At 37.7% G+C, this 20,520-nt stretch overlaps 1 protein-coding gene and 1 pseudogene across 1 annotated transcript; both read right to left on the bottom strand.

Moving 5' to 3' along the window:
* Positions 1-4,665: 4,665 nt before the first annotated feature.
* On the bottom strand, positions 4,666-7,308 carry LOC134287868 (uncharacterized; annotated as a pseudogene).
* Positions 7,309-18,249: 10,941 nt separating this feature from the next.
* Positions 18,250-20,441, bottom strand: LOC115265262 (uncharacterized). The gene has a single exon (XM_029869683.2). It carries the CDS (start codon positions 19,156-19,158, stop codon positions 18,265-18,267), a length of 894 nt encoding a protein of 297 aa, XP_029725543.2. The 5' UTR covers positions 19,159-20,441; the 3' UTR covers positions 18,250-18,264.
* Positions 20,442-20,520: the final 79 nt, after the last annotated feature.

Below are 20,520 nucleotides of genomic sequence, written 5' to 3'. Positions count from 1 at the left end.
GCGACACATCAAACTACGGCATTTTCGATAACCTGATGAGCGGTAAGCAGAAAAATAGTCTAAGACCATATCTGAACCGGTAGTGTTCCGGAACCGGTTCCGGGTGTCCCGCCGGAAGTGGCAAATATCAAAGTGAACCAAACCCATTCATGCGACACATCAAACCACGGCATTTTCGATAACCTGATGAGCGGTAAGCAGAAAAAATAGTCTCAGATCATATCTGAACCGGTAGTGTTCCGAAACCGGTTCTAGGCGTCCCGCTGGAAGTGGCCAAATATACAATTGAACCAAACCCATGCATGCGGCACATCAAACCACGGCATTTTCGATGACCTGATGGATAATGAGCAGGAAAATCATCTCAGACCATACCTGAACCGGTAGTGTTCCGAAACCGGTTCTAGGCCTCCCGCTGGAAGTGGCCAAATATACAATTGAACCAAACCCATACATGCGACACATCAAACCACGGCATTTTCGATGACCTGATGGACAATAAGCAGGAAAACCATCTCAGATCATATCTGAACCAGTAGTGTTCCGGAACCCGTTCCGGGGTTCCCGCCGAAGTGATTAAATCTGAAAGAGAAACAAACCCGTACATGCGTCACATCAAATAGCGGCTTTTTAGATTACCTAATGTACGGTCAGCAAGTGTTTCGGAATCGGTTTTGAGTGGCCGGAAGAGGCCAAATGTAAAAGTGAACCAAATCCAGGCATGTGACACATCAAATCGTGGCTTTTGCGATAACCTTATGAACAGTTAGCTAGAAAATAGCCTTACGTCACTGGTAGTGGTCTTGAATTGGTTCAGAGAGTCCCGTCGAAATTGTCAAACCCTGCATGTGGCACCTTCAATTTGCAGCGTTTTTAGTTAACCGATGAGCAGTTAACAAGACAATAATGTAAGACCATATTTGGTTCAGCCGGTAGTTACCCGGAATCAGATCCGGGTAGTAAAATGTAAAATTTAACCAAACCCATGGATGCGGTACATCAAATCACGACCAGTCTTGTAAACATTCGACACTTTTTACTACCTTCATTTCGTTGCCGCAGTCGGGTGTCAGTCGGCTTTGTTACATTCGTGCGCTATCGTTAACTCTTACCTACACACAACACGAGCAGTAGAATGAAGACTGATCACGACTTATCGACAACCTGATGGAAAAATAGGGTCAGACCACATTAGATTCCCGGTAGTGTTGCGGGTTCAGCTGTGGCTTCGAAAGTGGTTAGAAGTAAAAGTGAAGCAAACCCATTCATGCGATATATCAAATCGCGGTGATTAGGTAAAGGTGAATAAATAGCAATAAAATATTATCAGACCATAATTGGGACAACCGGTAGTGTCATGGTCCATGACTCATGGAATCAGATCCGGCTATCCCACCGGAAATTACCAAGTATAAAAATGAACCAAACCCATACATACGACACATCAGATCGCAGATTTTTTGATAATGTAATGAACGGTTAGCAAGAAAATAGCCTTAGATCACATTAGAGACTAGCTGTTGTGTAGCAGAACCAACGTTCATGTGAAAAATTAAATCGTGACTTTGTTTAATGGCCTGATAAACATTACGTATGAACAACAGAGACGAATAGGTCTAAGTTCTCATATATGGGACAAAATATAGACAAAACTAAAGCGATCTCATCAAATCGTACCATTTCAGATTCCAAAGATGTAAAGTTATAGCAGGATTGGTCAACGTTGAAGGAAAAATAAGAATTTGATCGCGTAAACAGAAGATGGTGGCTGTTTTAAGAAATTTTGAGCTCTAAAACTATGTAAAATAAGTGTATTTGGTATGGGAAATTTGTTTGGAGTGCACCAGAGTATCCAAAATAGCGGTCCAAAGTCCAAGATATTGGCCCAGTATTCAAGTTAGTGCCTATTTTATAGGATTTTTAATTCTTGCATTATGGGCATATTTTGTATGAAAATATGTCCAGAATTCAAAATTTGTAATCAGAAAACCCAAGCTGTGCGCTGTTTCACAAGGTCTGCAATATGACTATAGTTTAAGGACAGACTTGTTAGAATCCCAAAATGGCCGCCACAATGGCCGACTTTGGCACCTACTCACGATTTCGAGGGCACAAATCTCTTCGTAAACAAAACCAGCGCACCTGATCTTTTTATTTCAAGCTAATCACAAGTGAGCAAGAACAGAATAATAAAATGCACTGTTGTTCGAAGCTTGCTTCTTGAGATTTGTGCGTCTGAAGTTCTGATGCACTGTTGAAGCGGGATTTCATGACGTTTGTCCTTAAATGGGGAAGAATGCCGGTCTTCGTCCAAAACTGGTAACCAGAAAATCATAAACGACATGCCAAAATTCAATACGGCGACTATTTTATGTAATTTTAGGTGCAGAGTCCAAAAATGAATACCAGAACATCCAAGATGGTGTCTCAATGTTCAAGATGGCGGTTAGTTTAGTTGGGGTAGATATCCGGAGTCATAAAATGATGACTGGAAAATCTAAAATGACGTTTCAAAATTTTGCGGCTTCATGACACTTGTTTGGTTTGAGTTTTGGATCGTTGTCTTATATTTTCTGAATATTGGATGTTATGCTAATATAAAATGTATCCATATTGAGTAGATTTAGCAAGCAGTTTTCATTTTGTATTTATGTCAATGTCATCAACATGTCGCTCGAGTTTTGTTGAAAGGATATTTCAAAGCACGAGAAAGGCACCATCACCGCTAGGTGGATTAATTAGGGTTTTTATTGATTGAACAGATAACTTACCAAAGTGGATTCATATCATGTAAGGTAAGAGAATAAAAGCGATGCAACTAGATTTACTGATCTTTTATTGAAAGAATACACGAACGACGAACGACGATTTTCGTCACGCCGTCAGCCAGCGTCGTCGGCGTCGTCAAGGTGCAGTGTGGCCAGAAACATTCTGAATGGCAGCGCACCGCATCACTCCCCCTCCCTGAAAAAAAACTTACTGAATGCGGAACCGCACGTGATGTCCACTTTTGGTAATTCTGTCAGAGGTACAAACAGGTTCTTTGATGAAGTAAGCCGGCTTCACTCGGTCGATGGAAACTGTTATCGGTTTGTTTTTAACCTTGATGGTGAAGGTTTTCGCGGCTCTCGATATGACCTCATAAGGACCCGAGAAAGGAGGTTCCAGTGCTGCTCTGACCAGTGCTGAAAAATTCATTTCTTCATGTCTGAATTCAATCACCTACAGCTCATTTACAAGCTGAACCTGAGAATATGGTATATAAAAAACTTGTGCGGCTAGACTAGTTCTGCAAGAAAGTCACGGAAAAACCACTACTTTTCGAATATTTAAGGTAAATGTCACGGACTACCTTCGAAAAATCCCAATGATATTCACGGTGAATATCATTTGGCATTTTTCAAAGGTAGTCCGTGACATTTACATCAAATATTCGAAAAATAGTGAATTTTCCGTGACTTTCTTACAGAACTGGTCTAGCCGCACAAGTTTTTTATATACCATATTCTCAGGTTCAGCTTCTAAAATGAACTGTGGGTGATTGAGTTCAGATATGACGAAATGAATTTTTCAGCACTGGCTCTGACTTTATCGGTTTTAAGAAACACGTGTGTGCAATCGTTGAGATCTTTAGGAATAAACACCAACCGTTGTGTATCATTGTTCGAAGCTGAACGTGGTACTAGTGTGCTCATCTTTTCACGCAAATTGGTCACAAATGTGTCTGATGATCCTCGAATCGATTGTCTTTCAATCAACGCTCCGGGTATTCGAACGGTTGTTCCGTACAGCATTTCCGATGCAGATTTGCCGTCGCGTATCGCAGTCCTTAGTCCCAATAGCACCAATGGAAGAGCATCCGTCCAGCTAGACTTGTAGGACTCCAGCGCCGCTTTGAGTGGTCGGTGCCAACACTCGAGCATACCGTTGGCTTGTGGGTGATAAGGCGTTGTCCGCAAACGTTCTAGTCCTAATAATGTAGACAACTCTTTCATTAGTTGAGACTCGAATTGACGGCCTTGATCCGAAGTTAGTTGCTCTGGGGTCCCAAATCTTGCCACCCATACTTCTACGAAGGCCTTGGCTACTGTTTCGGCAGTCATGTCGGATATTGCAACTGCTTCCGGCCATCTACTGAAACGGTCAATCATCGTCAGAATATATCGCATACCATTTGATATCGGCAATGGTCCGACAATGTCAATATGGACGTGTCGGAATCTTTCATCGGGAATTTCGATTGCGTCTGGTTTTGATCTCGTGTATCTGGAAACTTTGTTAGTTTGGCACGCGATACAAGCACGCACCCAGCTCGTTACATCTTTTTTTATGCCGGGCCAGACATAATGCTGCAAGATCTGTGCTTGCGTTGCTTTTGTTCCCGAATGAGCCATACGGTGAATCTGGTCGAAAACAATTTTCTGGTAGAATCGTGGAATGCACAGACGAGTTCTTCCTTCTTGTACTTGATACAGGAGTTCGACACCGTGTCGGGAGCATTTCAACTTTTTAATATTCGGATTGCTTTTATGCCAGTTCTGCAACTGTTCGTCGTCTTCTTGCTTCTGGAACAAATCGCTGTAGTCGATTGTAGGCGGAAGGCTTATGGCTTCGACCCTGGATAGGACGTCAGCAGGGATGTTATCCGCTCCTGAAACATGGATCAAATCCGTCAAATACTCGCTAATAAAGCTCAGCAACCGCTGTTGGCGTGGAGTGGGTTTGTTCATATCTTGCTTGAAGGCAAACGTCAGAGGCTTGTGGTCCGTAAAAACAATAGTGTTGCGCCCTTCGATGAGCTCCTTCAAAAGGTTTCATACCGAGGTAGACAGCTAGTAATTCACGGTCGTAGGTGGAATATCGACGTCCGCGGTCACTAAACTTGACGGAAAAATACCCCAGTGGTTTCCAATCGCTGCCAGACCATTGCTGAAGCACAGCTCCAGCAGCCAGGTCGGATGCGTCAACCATCAGTGACAGTTGTGCGTCAGGGCTGTGGTAATCCAGCGCCGTGGCTTCCATCAGGCACCGTTTACATTCCTTGAAGGCCACATCGGCATCGGTGGTCCATTCGATAGGTGTTCGGTCATTTTTCTTGTTCGACGGTATCAGCTTACGTAGCGGCAACTGAATTTCGGCAGCACGTGGAAGCAGAGTTGCTCTCTATCACTATCAATGGTAGGCAAACTGCCGATTTTGATAGGCTGACTGCGATCCAAGTCAGCGTGTGCTTTGTTGAGTCACCGCGTCACCGTCACAATTCTTTTCCCATCACAACTGGACTGATTGCGATGGCGGTAGATATCACTGATAGACCATCTTTAAAATTCGTTTAAAAATCAAAATAAACACTTAAAGTGATGAAATTTAAATATGTGGTACAGAATAAAAAGTTTCGTATGATGGTCACAAAACATTTTGAGTTTTGGCTAAAATCGCAAAAATATCAGTTCAGTTGCTATGATAGTGCTCTGGAGTGTGGGTCAGTATCAAGTCGTTACCGGTCACTATCGTTTAGATATTGATCGGCCTACAGTGATACTGACGATGGTGCAAAATCAGTAGTCAACTAACATGACTGATATTTGGCAGCTCTGCGTGGAAGAAATCGTCGATAGTAGTTCACGAGGGCTAGGAAGCGTCGAAGTTTTTGCACGGTGTCCGGTTTTGGGTAGTCAGCAACAGCAGCGACCTTTTCTGGAACTGTTCTGCACCCGGAAGAAGTGATAAGCTGTCCCACAAATCGAACTGTTGTTCTTCCCAGCTGACATTTGTCGACGTTTATCTGGAGTCCATTCTCACGAAGTCTTTCGAAAACCAACCGAAGATGCTGCATATGTTCCTCCTCGGAGGACGAGGCAATGAGCAAATCGTCCAGATATCCCACTACGAACGGCATATCGAAAAAAATATTGTTGATAAACCGTTGGAATGTTTGACCCGAGTTCTTGAGACCGGGTGGCATAACGAGAAACTCAAACAACCCCAGAGGCGTGATTATGGCGGTTTTTTCAATGTCGTTCTCGTGCATGCGTATTATGTTCGAGATCTATCACGGAAAATATGTTCTTACCGTGCATAGCCTGACAAATCTATCTATCTATATTATAAAAATGCAGTGGCATACGTGGGACCGCGCATAACTTGCGAGCGGAAGGTCCGATTTTGGTCGTCTTAGTTTTGTTCTGTTAGTTTTCACCCAAGGAAGGTTTATGAGGCATAAAACATGAAAAAATTGAGAGTTTTTGAAAATCGATCTTCCCTACATTTTGACCGGGGTTATGGTCTTGGCTAGAAACATGAAACGTCAAAAAACGCAGTAGGCAAGACAAAGTTTGCCGGGTACAGCTAGTCTATATATATAAAAATGCAGTGGCATACGTGGGACCGCGCATAACTTGCGAACGGGTGGTCCGATTTGGGTCGTCTAAGTTTTGTTCTGTTAGTTTTCACCCAAGGAAGGTTTATGAAGCCTAAAACATGGGGAAATTGAGAGTTTTTGAAAATCGGGTTTTCATACATTTTGAACGGGGACTTGGGCGCTTGGCTAGGGGCTCGAAACGTCAAAAAACGCAGTAGGCAAGACAAAGTTTGCCGGGTACAGCTAGTGTCGTATATATGTGGAAGGGGATAACGATCTGCAGTAGTAGTATCATTTAGCCTCTTATAGTCACCTACGAGTCTGTACTTCGTTTCTCTGTTTTGCAATGTTTTCGTTGCAAGATGAACTGGGCTGGAATACGGACTTTTGGAAGGTTGAATGTACCCGAGTTCCAAGAATAACTTTAGCTCTTTTCTCAAAGCTACGGAATTTCGAGTGACATGGAGGACCTTTAACGTTAATGGTGTGTTTTACGTTGTGTCGCACTTCTTGCTTGGGTAGACGTGGCCTAGTGACATCAGAAAATTCGCTTAGTAAGCCGCCGTAGTCGCTGTTGCAGGGGAATGTTTTGAGGCCAAACAATCCTTGCTCGATCATTCCCATTTGACCGGGTGCTTTAATGTTGGTCGTTTTATCTATTAAGCACTCACCTCGCAAGTCCACCATCAGGTCGTAGTATTTAAGGAAGTCCGCGCCCAGGATAGGAGATGTTACATCAGCCAGTATGAATCGCCAAGGAAAATTTCTACGCAGGCCGAAAGTAGGCTTGCAGATTTCGGTGCCGTAGGTGGCGATGCGGGAGCCGTTCGCTGCGTACAAACTCGTTCCTGGAGCTGGCTTCTGGTTTTGTGTTGGCGAGCATGGTAGGACCGACAGATCTGCTCCGGTGTCGATAAGAAAATTGTAGTTCGTTGCCGGATCGTAGATTATTATGGCTAGTTTCCACTTGATAAGTACTGTGTAAAAGGATAGGACAAGTAATGCTCACGTAAAACTTTTGCAATCAAAATTACTTAGGCGTTCGCAGTTGATAAGTAATTCACAGCCAGAAAGATTTGCCAACAGATGGCACTGCCATGCGATGCTGTCAGTCATGTTGTTGATTTTCCGTACGGAATAATATGTCGATGTATTATTCCGTGAGTAAAAAGGACATTTCTCTTTCTTTGTGTTTCTTCTTTCGCGCCTGCGCGTTCACAGTGTGCATTACCCAAGTAACCACGAAGCCGTATATAAGTGCATCAATTTTGCTATATATTGATAATTGAAATTATGAATATAATGCTGCATTACTTTATACACCTCATTGAAGCAATATTAAAGTGGAAAAGGGCCCCACTAAAATCATATTAGTGCCACATATTGCAGCACGCTGACAGCCATTGCTAAAGTAATATAAATGCATGTACTGTACATTTGCATTTCACATGCTTGATACGTGCAACACGAAAAACCAAAACAAAAATCTATTTATAGCACCGTTTCGTTATCGACGATACTGATGCCCCCACACATGAATGTTTTAACCATTATTTTTTTGTCGTCGAATCGGGAGTCGAACCAGAAGTGTTGAAGACCGCTAAATGAGTTCCATACGCGCTGGCGCCTTGGACCGTTTCAGCTGCAGTGATAACAACAGATATTTCATCAACTTAAAGGAAACTGTTCTTCTGTCTCAATCATTGTAGTAGAGGGTAAAACGACTATGCCATATGTAATAGAATACAGTAAACTATCACATTCCGATAAATTACTGATAAATACATAATGCATTTTAAAAGATATTTAATCAACATAAGAAAATTAAAACCTCGATTGAAACACCCTTCGCACACTACTCATATGCTAATTGTGATTTCCATCGTTATTGGCATGTGATAGCAGCCTACAGAAAAGAGAAAAGTTCATCTCTAAATAGGTTTTGCTGTCGTCGATCGGTGGCTCAAACGGGGAATCAGTTGGTCGGTAGTCGACCCAGAAATGTTGAAAACTGCTAGAGTTGACCGTAAAGTTGTTCAATCTTCTTGATTTCATTTGTTTACCATTAGAGTCAAGCTTTAATAATTGTATTGTTAGAGCAAACTTTGCTAGTTTGTACATTGCATTTATTCAGTTTTTGCAGTGTTGAATTATTGAATTATCTTATATCACCTTTTAATAAACCCGAATGTAAAGAAAAATGCAATGCATCATCACACTGATAATGCCAATCTAAAGGATTATTGCATGACAAGTGTGGAATTACTGCATTTTGCATTGCAAAGGTTGATATTCAGTCTAATTCGTGCAATGTTATAATGCTTGTGGTTACTTGGATAGTATTTAGCCGTGTCGCTCTATAATGTGTGCTCCGTCGTCCCTCAGCATGGCTGCATCTGAACACGAGATTGAATTTCTTGAGGTTGAATAATTTGCCGTTACGTAGTTTAAAAATTTATAGACACCCCAAAACTGAATTGTTTATAAATAGTTCGACTGTTGAAAAAAGTAAATAGCATTTGAGTTTAGCTGATGAGGAGACAATGATTCTAAAAACTGTTGCATCATAATCATTTCATTTAGTTTGTTAAATAAAATGTTCTATGGTGCACTAGAACCATGAGAAGTAAAGACTGTATTCGATGAAATTTGGACACAGAAAATAATGTATAGCTTTTGATTGCGTTCACAAAATCAAATATTTTTATGATCAGGAATAATATATAATGTGTAGCTAATACCATAACATTGACAACAAATTCAGTTTGGTATTGGCGCAGATATTGTTAATATTATAAAATAAAATTTTAGCAAATTTTTTCATCCGTTTTAAAAATTGTAAAGGCTATAATTTTGATGTAACTCGTCAAGTCGTGTGAAAATTTGACTCGAAGTTCTTAACAGAGTATCAATAAATTGGTAAAAAAATCTTAAAATTGGTTCAATACGTTTTTCTAGTATTCAAAACTCAAATCGCTTCAAGGCATATTTTAGGTACATTTTAACCATTTTACTCCGTGTGTACTATTTTGTTTGTACAGCTGTCATGACTGTTCCGATTTTTATTAGCATTTGAAACTGTAAAACCATTATAAAAACTGGTCTTAGCCAAATTGCTTGAAAGCTTTTCAAGTTATAACTGTGTGAATGTCACGATACAAAAAAAAACATTTATGCTTATTGTGACTTTGTGCCACATATACGGCTATAACTTTATTACGGCTAGATCAAATTGAATGAAATTTTTACACAATATTTCTACATGTATACTTTACATACAGAACAGTTTTGATTGAAATCGGTTCAGTATTTTTGAATCTAGAGCTATAACGGTGTAGAAGTGATATTTTTTAAAACGTTCGTTTGCTCAAACTTCTCAAAAGGCAAAATTCTTGTTTCAACGATATCTCCAGTAATATTCAACCGATTTTGATGAAATTTGTATAGTATTAGCTTTACGTAATACACTATTGTTGTTGTTGTTGTTGTTGTTGTTTATTTAACTTATAATTTTGAAAGAGGGAAAAGCCCCTTTGAGTGATTTCCTTGCATTTCGAAATCGTTCTCAAAGAGGCATAAAACCTCTTTATCTTTTCAAAAAAACAATAATTACAAAAACAAAACTTAATACTAAAGGCTCATCCGGAATCGATCCATATCAGAGCCGACAACATCCAAGGGACCACCATATGTATGAAAATCAGGATTCAAATGCTTGAATGGCACCAGCGTAGCCTAGGCAAGAGGTTTCTGAAAATAAAAATAAAAAAGAGAAGAAAACAACGAGTATCAAATTTGACAAGAGATTTCATTCAAATATTTTAAAAGTATTTTTAGAATGGGAAGACATTTTATGGCCAAAATATCTCGAACAGAGACTGGAATTTCATTACTCAGGAAAGTAATTCTATCCATGAATTTTTGTCTCGGTAAGATATAATTAGGACATTTAAAAACAATATGATCTATATCTTCATAAGATTGATTACATTCACAGAGATTAGAATCATTCATTTTCATACGATACAAATAATCATTACAAATATAATGATTTGACATTAATCTTGAAATAGTACAAATGAAATTACGTCCAACATCTAAGTTTTTAAACCAAGGATGACCTTTAATTCTCGGACAAATTGAATAACAATATCGTCCCTGTTGACTTTCATTCCAAGACATTTGCCAATTACTCAATGATTTTTTCTTCAATTTGGAGAAATATTCATAGGAAAAAATATCGCGATTATAAACTATTCCGCAAAAAAACACCCAATTTCGCCAAATAATCAGCTTGTTCATTGCCAAAAATATTACAATGAGCTGGAACCCAAACTAATTTTATCAAATATCCTTGAGAATGTAATTCAAGTAATAGCCCTTTTATTGTCAAAATAATATGATTTGTTTTTGAATGAAAGGAAATTGAATTCAAAGCCTGGAGACAACTTAAGCTATCAGAACATACCAAGTATATGTTAGGAGCACAATATTTTATCAAATTACATGCAAAATATATGGCCAATAATTCAGCAGTGTAAATAGAACAAGGTGATTCTAATTTATAATAATGGGCCAAACTATTATTATATACTCCAAACCCTGCTACATTATCAGCCACGGAACCATCTGTATAAAAAATATTATCATATTCAATCCCAACTAATTTTTGTTTAAATAACAAATTGGCGAAACGAGAATAAGCCTGATGAGGAATAAATTTCAACTCTGCAAGTAATGAGAAGTCAATATTAGGTCGATATGAATGCACACACATGCTATATTCATAAAAACCGGGTGAAGAATTTTTAATTATATTTTCTGTGGAACAGTCAATATAAGAACATAAAATTCTGCTAGAGGGATTGATTTCAAAGAGTGATTTTAATATATCTACTAGTGGATGGTTAATTGATAAACAATGTATCAAAAATTTGCAGTTTAATTCATGAAAACGATTTTTGAGTGGGACAACACCTGCTAAAACTTCTACAGATTTAGTGTGAGTAGAATTCATTAATTTCAAACAAATTCTCAAACATCGAAACTGAATTTTTTCAAGTTTGGAAAAATGTGTTTGAACAGCACTTCCAAAAGCAAAACAACCATATTCCATAACGGAACGAATAGTTGTTTTATAAAGTGTTATCATATCAATGGGATGAGCACCCCACCAGGTTCCAGTAATTATTCGAAGAAAATTAATTCTTTTTGAGCAAATTTTTTGAATATATTGAATATGTTTATTCCACTTCAATTTCGAATCAAACCAAATGCCAAGATATTTATAATCAAAAACTTGTTCAATTAAGTTATTACCCAAATATAAATCAATGCCTACCGGAGTATGTTTACGAGAAAATATTATAAATTTGGTTTTCTGTGCAGAAAACGTGAACCCATTATTATGCGCCCATGAGTTTAAATTATCTAAAGAAATCTGCATGAAATGACGAATAATTTCTCTATTTTTGCCACTAATAGATATAACATTATCATCAGCAAACTGAATCAAATAACATCCATTTGGAATAATGGAAATCATGTCCCTTGTAAATAAATTATACAAAAAGGGACTCAAACAGGAACCCTGAGGAAGTCCAAAATAACTATAACGAATCATTTTTGATGATCCATTATGGAAAAAGTGCATAATTTTGAAAGAAAACAAATTGCACAGGAAATTTGAAAAAATATAAGGAATTTTACAATCATTCATTTTTTCAAATAATAAATCTATCAAAACAGAATCATATGCACCAGAAACATCAAGGAATGTAGAAACAACATCTTGTTTCTTATTGAGCGATAGCTCAATAAGTGAAGTTAAAAGGGCAACACAATCCCGAGTACCACGACCTTTTCTGAAACCATAGTGGGTTGATGAAAAAATGTTATTTTTTTCAGCCCATAGTTCAAGGCGATTTAAAATCATTCTTTCCATTAGTTTCCTCAGACATGATAATAAACTAATAGGTCTTCTACTGTCAACTGATGAAGGGTTTTTATCAGGTTTCAGAATACTTATTACTTTAATGGAACGCCATTCGGAAGGCAAAGTATTCTGAAATAGAAATGAATTATACAAAGAAAGTAAATACATCTTTCCTTCAAGTGGTAAATTTTTCAATACAATAAATTTTATGTTGTCAATACCTGGAGCAGTATTCTTGGTAATAGAAAGGGCCAAATTCATTTCCTCAAGGGAAAACTCATTGCAAAGGTCTGGGAAATAATTGTAACATTGATGTTTTTTAAATGTTATTGGGGTAGGAACAAAATCAGGACAAATTTTAGAACCAAACTGTTCAATCCAATCTTCTGAATACCCCAATACAGATGATGGCGGATTTCTGTAATTTCTCAAATTTCGAGCAACGGACCACAATTTAGACAATGATGTCTGTGAATCAAGATTTTCAACAAAATTTTTCCAATAATTTCGTTTTTTGAATTTACAAACTCGAGTAAACTGAGCTTCAGTTTTACAATATAAAACATAATGATCTCTACATCCAGAATGTCTAAATTTTTTGAAAGCATCTGATTTGTTTTTTAAGGCAATGGAGCAGTCATGATCCCACCAAAACGAAGGATTTTTTTCTTTTGGGAAAATTAGAAGTAATTTTTTTCGATTGAGATTTATACAAACATTGAATCAATATTTTTGAAAAGTAATTATAATTTTGAATGGGGGAAAGCGAGTCATCAGAACCAATTAGAGCTAAAGAAATTAAATCAGAAAATTTAACCCAGTCAACATTTTTTGTTAAATCGGGAACAAAAGGTTCTTGAGTAAATTTATCACTAATATGATTCTCAATGGATATTATAATAGGTAAATGATCACTACCGTTTGGATCATTTGTAATTTTCCAAAACGATTTCAAGGTTAAATTATTTGAACAAATGGATAAATCTATACACGAATGACGTGCAGGAGGAACAGCAACCCTAGTGAAAGACCCATCATTGAGAACATTTAAATTTAATTCATCAATTAAATCCAAGATTAATGATCCTCTGCCATCAGTAAAATCACTACCCCAAGCTAAATTATGAGCATTCAAATCACCAAGAATATAAAAAGGTGAAGGAACGTTATTCAAAAGTGCTTTTAATTCTGGCAAAGTAAACCTTGCTTGGGGCGGAATGTATGTACAAACAATTGAAAATTCCAAACCATTATGTTTAACAGAAATAATAATATATTCAATTTGAGAATCAAATGAAAAATCTAAATATTTAAATTCAATGTTTTCACGAATACCAATCATTACACCTCCAAATGAAACATTCCTATCCTTTCGAATTATATTGAAAGATGGAATTCGAAAATGTTTAGTATCCACTAGCCACGTTTCATTTAAACAGAAAATATCAATGTCATAATTTGTTATCAATGCTTTAAGTCTGTCGATTTTTGGAATAATACTTCGACAGTTCCATTGAAGAATATTCAAATCTCTATTTTTGAATCCCGCCATTTTTAACAAAACAAAGAACTAATGAGGGGTCCAAAAGAGTTTAACTTTTCAAGAATAGTAGCCAAAAACGGTAACAATTTTTTGATTAATTTCTTCCAAAAATCATTTAATCCCAAAAATTCTACTAAATCCTCCAAAATATTTAAAATGGAATTACTATCATTAGTATTACCATTGTTTTGAGATGTGTCATTAGTGTTTTGATTATTTTTGTTTTCAGAAAAAGTAAAACTATCTTTCTGAAAACCTGGAATGTTTCGAGGTGGGATTTTCATAGGAGGAAAATTTACATCATATGATGTTGATGGCTGAGGATTTGAACTACCGTCATGAGTGTTAGATTTTTTACTATTTCTTTTTCTTTTTATAGGTGGTTTATAAACAAAAACGTTATTATCCCCATTTGAATCCTGAGAATCAACATCATGAGATAATGGTGCAAAAATGTTATCAGAAGTTATGTTGTCAGTGAATTTAACAATTTGAGAATATGAAAATTTATTTTTATTTTTTATTTTTAAATTGAATTGTTTTTGATGATCAATGTATACTGAACATTCTTTCAAAAGATTATGTTTTTTACCACAATAAATACAGACATCAGAATGTTCATTGCATTCTGATGAAGAGTGCATTCCACCACATTTGGAACATTTTGATTTATTGGAACAAAATTGCGATGTGTGTCCAAAAAGAAGACAACGATCGCAGTGCATAATTTTTGGATAGAAAAGCCTAACATCAAATTCAACATTATCAACAACAACATAATCAGGAAGTACAGTTCCTTCAAATGTTATTTTGATACAGTTTGAATGTGAATATGAGGATTCCTTATCAGTGAAAATTAGTTTAGATAAGCGAACGCAATCTAAAATTTTCACTGGAGCAATGGCTTTATTTTTGAATACTCCAGAACCACGATTTAAAATTTTATCGCATTCCAGAGATTCGTCATAAATTATTCCGTTAATTTCACACGAGTCGCACGGAGCATAAACTCGATATGAATTGAAAAACAACTTGGACTCTAGCAATGCATTGGCATCGTCACGTGATCCAAAAACAATCCTCAATTTGTCAAGTGAAATCTTTTTGATCTCCTTGACAGATTTGTATATTTTGTAAACTTCAGAAGCAATCAAAAGAACATTTATAGGCTTTTCTTTTTTACGGAAAAATACTACAAAAGGTCCCAAATATGTTGACGGATATGTTTTCACACGAAAGGGTTTAACTTTGGAAGTAGTTTCATCAGAAACAACAGGAGCTACTTCCCCGTCAGTCTCCATGACGGAAAAATGACGGGGATTGCTTTAAATTATCAATACCAAAGTACACTACACTACTAAACTAAATAATAAAAAGAAAAGTAATACTTAACAAACACGAATAAACTTCAGTAACACGAACAATGAAACTTGAACTTCAAATTGTGGAAACGGCCAAAGCAAACTTCCTCTCCTCCTCAAACTTATCTTCTCGTTTGAATGGACTGCAAAGCTTCAGGGGGGTTCAGAATGAACAACACAACGACAGCAGGGCAAAACAAAACTTGATCAGCGTCCAAAACCAAATATCCGGAAAACAGCTTGAATCTTGAAAAATGAAACTATTCTGGTTCACTCCAATCGTTGTTCAATCAATACAGCATACGAAAGCTCGCCACAGTGGTCCAACTCGTCAAAGTAGAAATTCGCCTGAAAAACAGAAAAAACTTGACAGCGCAGAAAAAAAGACCTGTAACCCGGTCAAGGCCTACTTACCGAGTTTGTAATAATACACTATTCCTGGTAAAAAAATTAGTCATTTACCATATTATTATGAAATCTTTCTGAATTCCACGAATTCGTTCCGAGATCCCTACGAGAATTGCTCTGGGATTCCCTCAGAATTTCTGCTTGGGATTCCTCCAGAAATTCCATCCTAGATCTCTCTCGAAATTAATTCAGGATTGCTCCAGGAGTTCTTTCTGGGATACCTAAGAGAGTTCCCTCAGATATTTTTCAAGGAATTTGTTTAGGATTTGTTCAGAACTTCCAGGAGTTCTCTCCAGGATTACTCCTGTAACTCCATACGGGATTCCTTCAGAGATTCCTTCATGGAATTCTCTAGAAATTCCTTTCGAGATTCCTCCAGTAGATTCCTATGAAATTATTCTAGAAGTTCTTTCAGGGATTCTTTCACGAGTCTTTTTTTATGATTTCTCCAGAACCTTTTTTAATGTCTTCAGATTTTTATCTGGGAAGAAACTATTGAAAGAATCTCTGAAATCGCTCGTGTAGATATTCCCTGCAAAACTGCTGGAGATATTCCTTAAGAAGCTGTTGGAGGAATTTAATAAGGAACTCAAGAGCAAGTCTTGGAGTACTTCCATAAAGAATAAAAAAACTTCTGGGGTATTTCCATGAGCAAAATTTAAGAAACTTCCGGAATGAATTCCAGAATATGCAATCTGCAAGGAATCTCAGTAGAAGTTCTTGGAGGAATCCCGGAAGGATATCCTGGATAAATTATTGGACAAATCTTAGAAGGAACTCCTGAAAGAACCTTGACTTATTTAGGGGCGAACCAACTGTGAAGTTGAAAACCTCTTTAATAAAGATAATAATAATAATAATAATAACCTTGACTTATTTTCCAGGAGTCTGGAAGTTCTGAAGATATTCCGGAAAGAACTTTTGAAAAATTCCCGGAAGATACCCCGGGTAAAATTTCTGGAGATGTCCCTGATGCCACCCCCGGTGTAATCTTAGAAGAAAATCCTGGAGAAATACCAGAAGAAACTATGAGAGGAACCCATAAATTTACTCCTAGAGGAAACCTAGAAGGAGTTCCTGGAGGAATCCCGGAAGAAGCTAGAGGAATTACAAAAGGAATTCTTTGAGGATTCACATGAGAAACGTCCAGAGAAAACCTAGATGAATCTCAAAAAGTTGTATCTTAGAAAGAAATCCTGGAAGAATCACTGAAAGAACTCCAGGACGAATCTACGAATGAATTCCTATAGAAATCCTAGAAGGAACTCCTGAAATGATCCCGGAAGGAATTCCTGCGGCAATCTCCGAATGAATATCTGAGTGAACCCCGGATAAAAAATACTTAAGACATCCCGGATGAAATTATTGTACAATAGTTCGAAAAAACTCCTGGTAGAATCTTAAAAAACACCTCTGGAGAAAACCCTGAAGGAACTCCTAGACGATCCCAAAATAAAAAAAAAAAAAAACAAAATAAATAAATCCTGAATTAGAAGGAACTCACGGAGGGATTTTTTGTAGAACTTCTAATGAAAATTTCAGAGACATTTTATAAGAATCCCCTGCGAACTTCTGGTGGATTTTTCGGTGGAACATCTGGAAGAATTTCATGAGGACTTTCTGTGAAACCCCAAAGAAAAACCTTCGTACGGAATGCCAAAAGATTCATCACAAAGAATCTTTCGTGGATCTTCATTAAATTCCCCGTGAAGCTTTGTCCTACATCGTATTTTATCTAAAACTCCAGTCAGAGTCCCAGCCGAATTCCTCCCACCGTAGTCCGAACTCCAATATTGCTGAATTTATAATTAGTATCCAACCATAGTTCCCGCTGTAATACCATTAAGTTTTTTTTTAATTTATTTTTATTTGTGAATTTTAACTTAGGCTAATTCTTCACACACCCATTAAAAGTTCCCTCAGAATCCCAGCGTCTCTCATTAGCATTTCCTTGGAACTCCGTTGCACGGTGTCAAAATTTAGATTATTATCGAACTTCCATGTACCTCGGATCTTTCTTCACAGAAAGTCAGCATTTTGGCTATACTTTTTAATTGGAAAGTTTTAAAATATTCCATCGGGGAAATTTTGATTTATCTAAGTTTTTCGCTATTTTCCATACTGAAATTAAATAAATACTGATTTTAACCAAGAAACGTCCCATACAAAATGTATGGGAAAATTTTCACCGATAAAATATTTTCTCGTCTTCCGATTATGAATATATAGCCCAAATACTAACAATTTCCGAAGAAAAATCCGAGGTACATGAAAGTTCGATAATAATCGAGATTTTGACACCGTGGCGTTGAAATCTCACTATCTGGATATTCCCCATACGCGCGCAAAAAATAAATTTAAATTTCAATCACACTTCCTGAGGAAACGAACAAAGTCCAAATCGTAAACAACAAGGCCACGAAACGCCACACGAACAACGAACAATTTATCTAGCAACCGCCGTATGCAGTGCCCTTTTCTTCACATCCTTCTTACAGCATCGTTTCGTAAAAATGCTGTCGGTTAAACAAATGTCAAAATTACTTACGGAAAAAGGAGGAATTTTACTTGAGCGCTCTACTTGGGAACTGGAAACTTACCATTAGACGGGATTGGCCAACTCTGCCGCATTCGCCCGTCGTCGATTGCAGCTGAATCAGTTTTTTGATTTAAACTGGCAGGGTTCTCGACAATTCTTTGCGGCGTTGCCAAATCGTCGGTGGTAGTAGCAATACGGGTGTTGGTCTCGGGAGGTGCTTCGGGTACCTTGCTGCCTGCTGAAGCTTCGGTTGCGAGATCGACCCCGCGTTTGACGAAAAGCGGCGATCTCACTTGAAAGCTCGGCAATTTCAGCACGCAGTTCTGCCAAGTCGAAACCCATTTTGTCGTCCGGTGCAGCAACTGTAGACGCTGCGATTCGGTTTCTGGTTACGTCAGCAAGCTTGTCAGCTTGTTCAGCAAGCTGATGTAGCTGTAGCGTGTCCTCCGACACTTTGAGCACGGCTTGCGTAGTTTCGGGAAGCTGCTGCATCCACAGGGACTTGATGATCTTGTCGTCGGTGATGACGTCTCTAGCGAGGTCTCGCATTTCTCGAAGAAGTTGTGAGGGTTTGCGGTCACCCAACTCACATCCACGTAGCAGCTGCTGCATTCTGTTTTGTTCACTCGTACTATATTCTTTGGTGATCCGGTCCTTGATTGCGGTGTACTGTCCGGCAGCAGGCGGATCGCGGATAATATCCGAGCAACAGGCGAGAATTTCCGAATCGATAGCTGCCAAGACGTGATAGTATCGCGTATCTTCACGAGAGATCCCCGCAAGCGCAAACTGTGCTTCGAGTTGTGCGAACCAAAGCGTCGGATCGCGTTTCCAAAAAGGTCCGATCTTGATTCCGATTTTGTTTATCGCACCACTGGCAGCACCGGCAGTTGTGTTTACAGCGGCAGCACCGCCTGCTGCAAACTCGTTGACGTTGGTAGCAGCCGCGCGTGCCGCTTGCAGCTCCCCTTGCAACCGGGTGATTTCGTCTTTCAGACTCTGTTCCGCCATCTTGTTGTCGCGGATGGGCGCCTTGGCAAAATTGCGATGTGCAGCAGTCGAGAGACAGTCATGAAACGACAATAAAAATCCGACACACAGCCAATTGCGCCCAAAGTGTATTAATTAGTGTGTTTTTCTTACCCTTTCTTTGGGAATATCGTTCCTAATCGTCGGGGTCACCAATAAGGTAAGAGAATAAAAGCGATGCAACTAGATTTACTGATCTTTTATTGAAAGAATACACGAAAGCTGTTAACTGATGTGATGGTCGAACACGAATGAATAACGACGACGATTTTCGTCACGCCGTCAGCCAGCGTCGTCGGCGTCGTCAAGGTGCAGTGTGGCCAGAAACATTCTGAATGGCAGCGCACCGCACATGTACAGTGTATCAAACAATTGTCCGTACATCAAATTTTTTGTCAAAATATTTTTTCCATCAAATGTTTATAACTTTTTTATACGTCAATCAAAACTGCTGAAATTTTCACCAATCATGAATCATATATTACTGCTCTATTGGTAAAATTTTGAGCGAGATCGAATAAGTTTTCTGAAAGTTATAGAACTTTTAGTGAAACTTATGAGATTTTTGAACACATTTTTAAAACATTATATCTCAATATGTAGTAGATGAAACTTTTTCAATCTTTTTTGTGTTACAGCTTATACCTAAGGCTTTCATATGCAGCTTCATTTGAGGTTTTATATTCACTACAAAAAATATGAAAAATTTGCTTATGCAGTTGACGGTATTTAAAAAATCACCATATTTTGAACATATAATCTGCCAAACGTTTTCTACCAATAAAAGTGCATTAACTGAACGAAAAATGCATAGGACCTACTCTTCATATGTTGTTTAGTAGGTCCTGTATAAAAATATTACATTAAGAGAGTTTAAAAATGTTGAAAACACTTGGCAGTTTTATTGATCAAAATATGATAAATTTCCATATAATACTCTGAATATATACAGATTTTTCATATTTTTTGTAGTGAATATAAAACCTCAAACGAAGCTGCATATGAAAGCCTTAGGTATAAGCTGTAACACAAAAAAGATTGAAAAAGTTTCATCGACTACATATTGAGATATAATGTTTTAAAAATGTGTTCAAAAATCCTAAAAGTTTTACTAAAACTTCTATAAATTTCTGAAAATTTATTCGATCTCACTTAAAATTTTACCAATGGAGCTGCAATACATGGTTTATGATTGGTCAAAATTTCAGCGTTTTTGATTGACGTATAAAAAAGTTATAAACATTTGAATGAAAAATTATTATGATCAAAAAATTGCTGTACGGACAATTGTTTGATACACTGTAACTTTATTTCCCACTAACAAGATTTTCTTCCCGTGATAAC

Source organism: Aedes albopictus, chromosome 2 (assembly GCF_035046485.1).
Source record: "Aedes albopictus strain Foshan chromosome 2, AalbF5, whole genome shotgun sequence".
Lineage (NCBI taxonomy): Eukaryota > Metazoa > Arthropoda > Insecta > Diptera > Culicidae > Aedes > Aedes albopictus.
Note: the sequence above shows the minus strand (reverse complement) of the source record. Positions and strands in the feature narration are given on the sequence as shown.

Bases quoted from the DNA above. Each gene is read 5' to 3' on its own strand.
- LOC115265262 (XM_029869683.2), bottom strand. From the start codon at position 19,158: ATGGCGGAACAGAGTCTGAAAGACGAAATCACCCGGTTGCAAGGGGAG.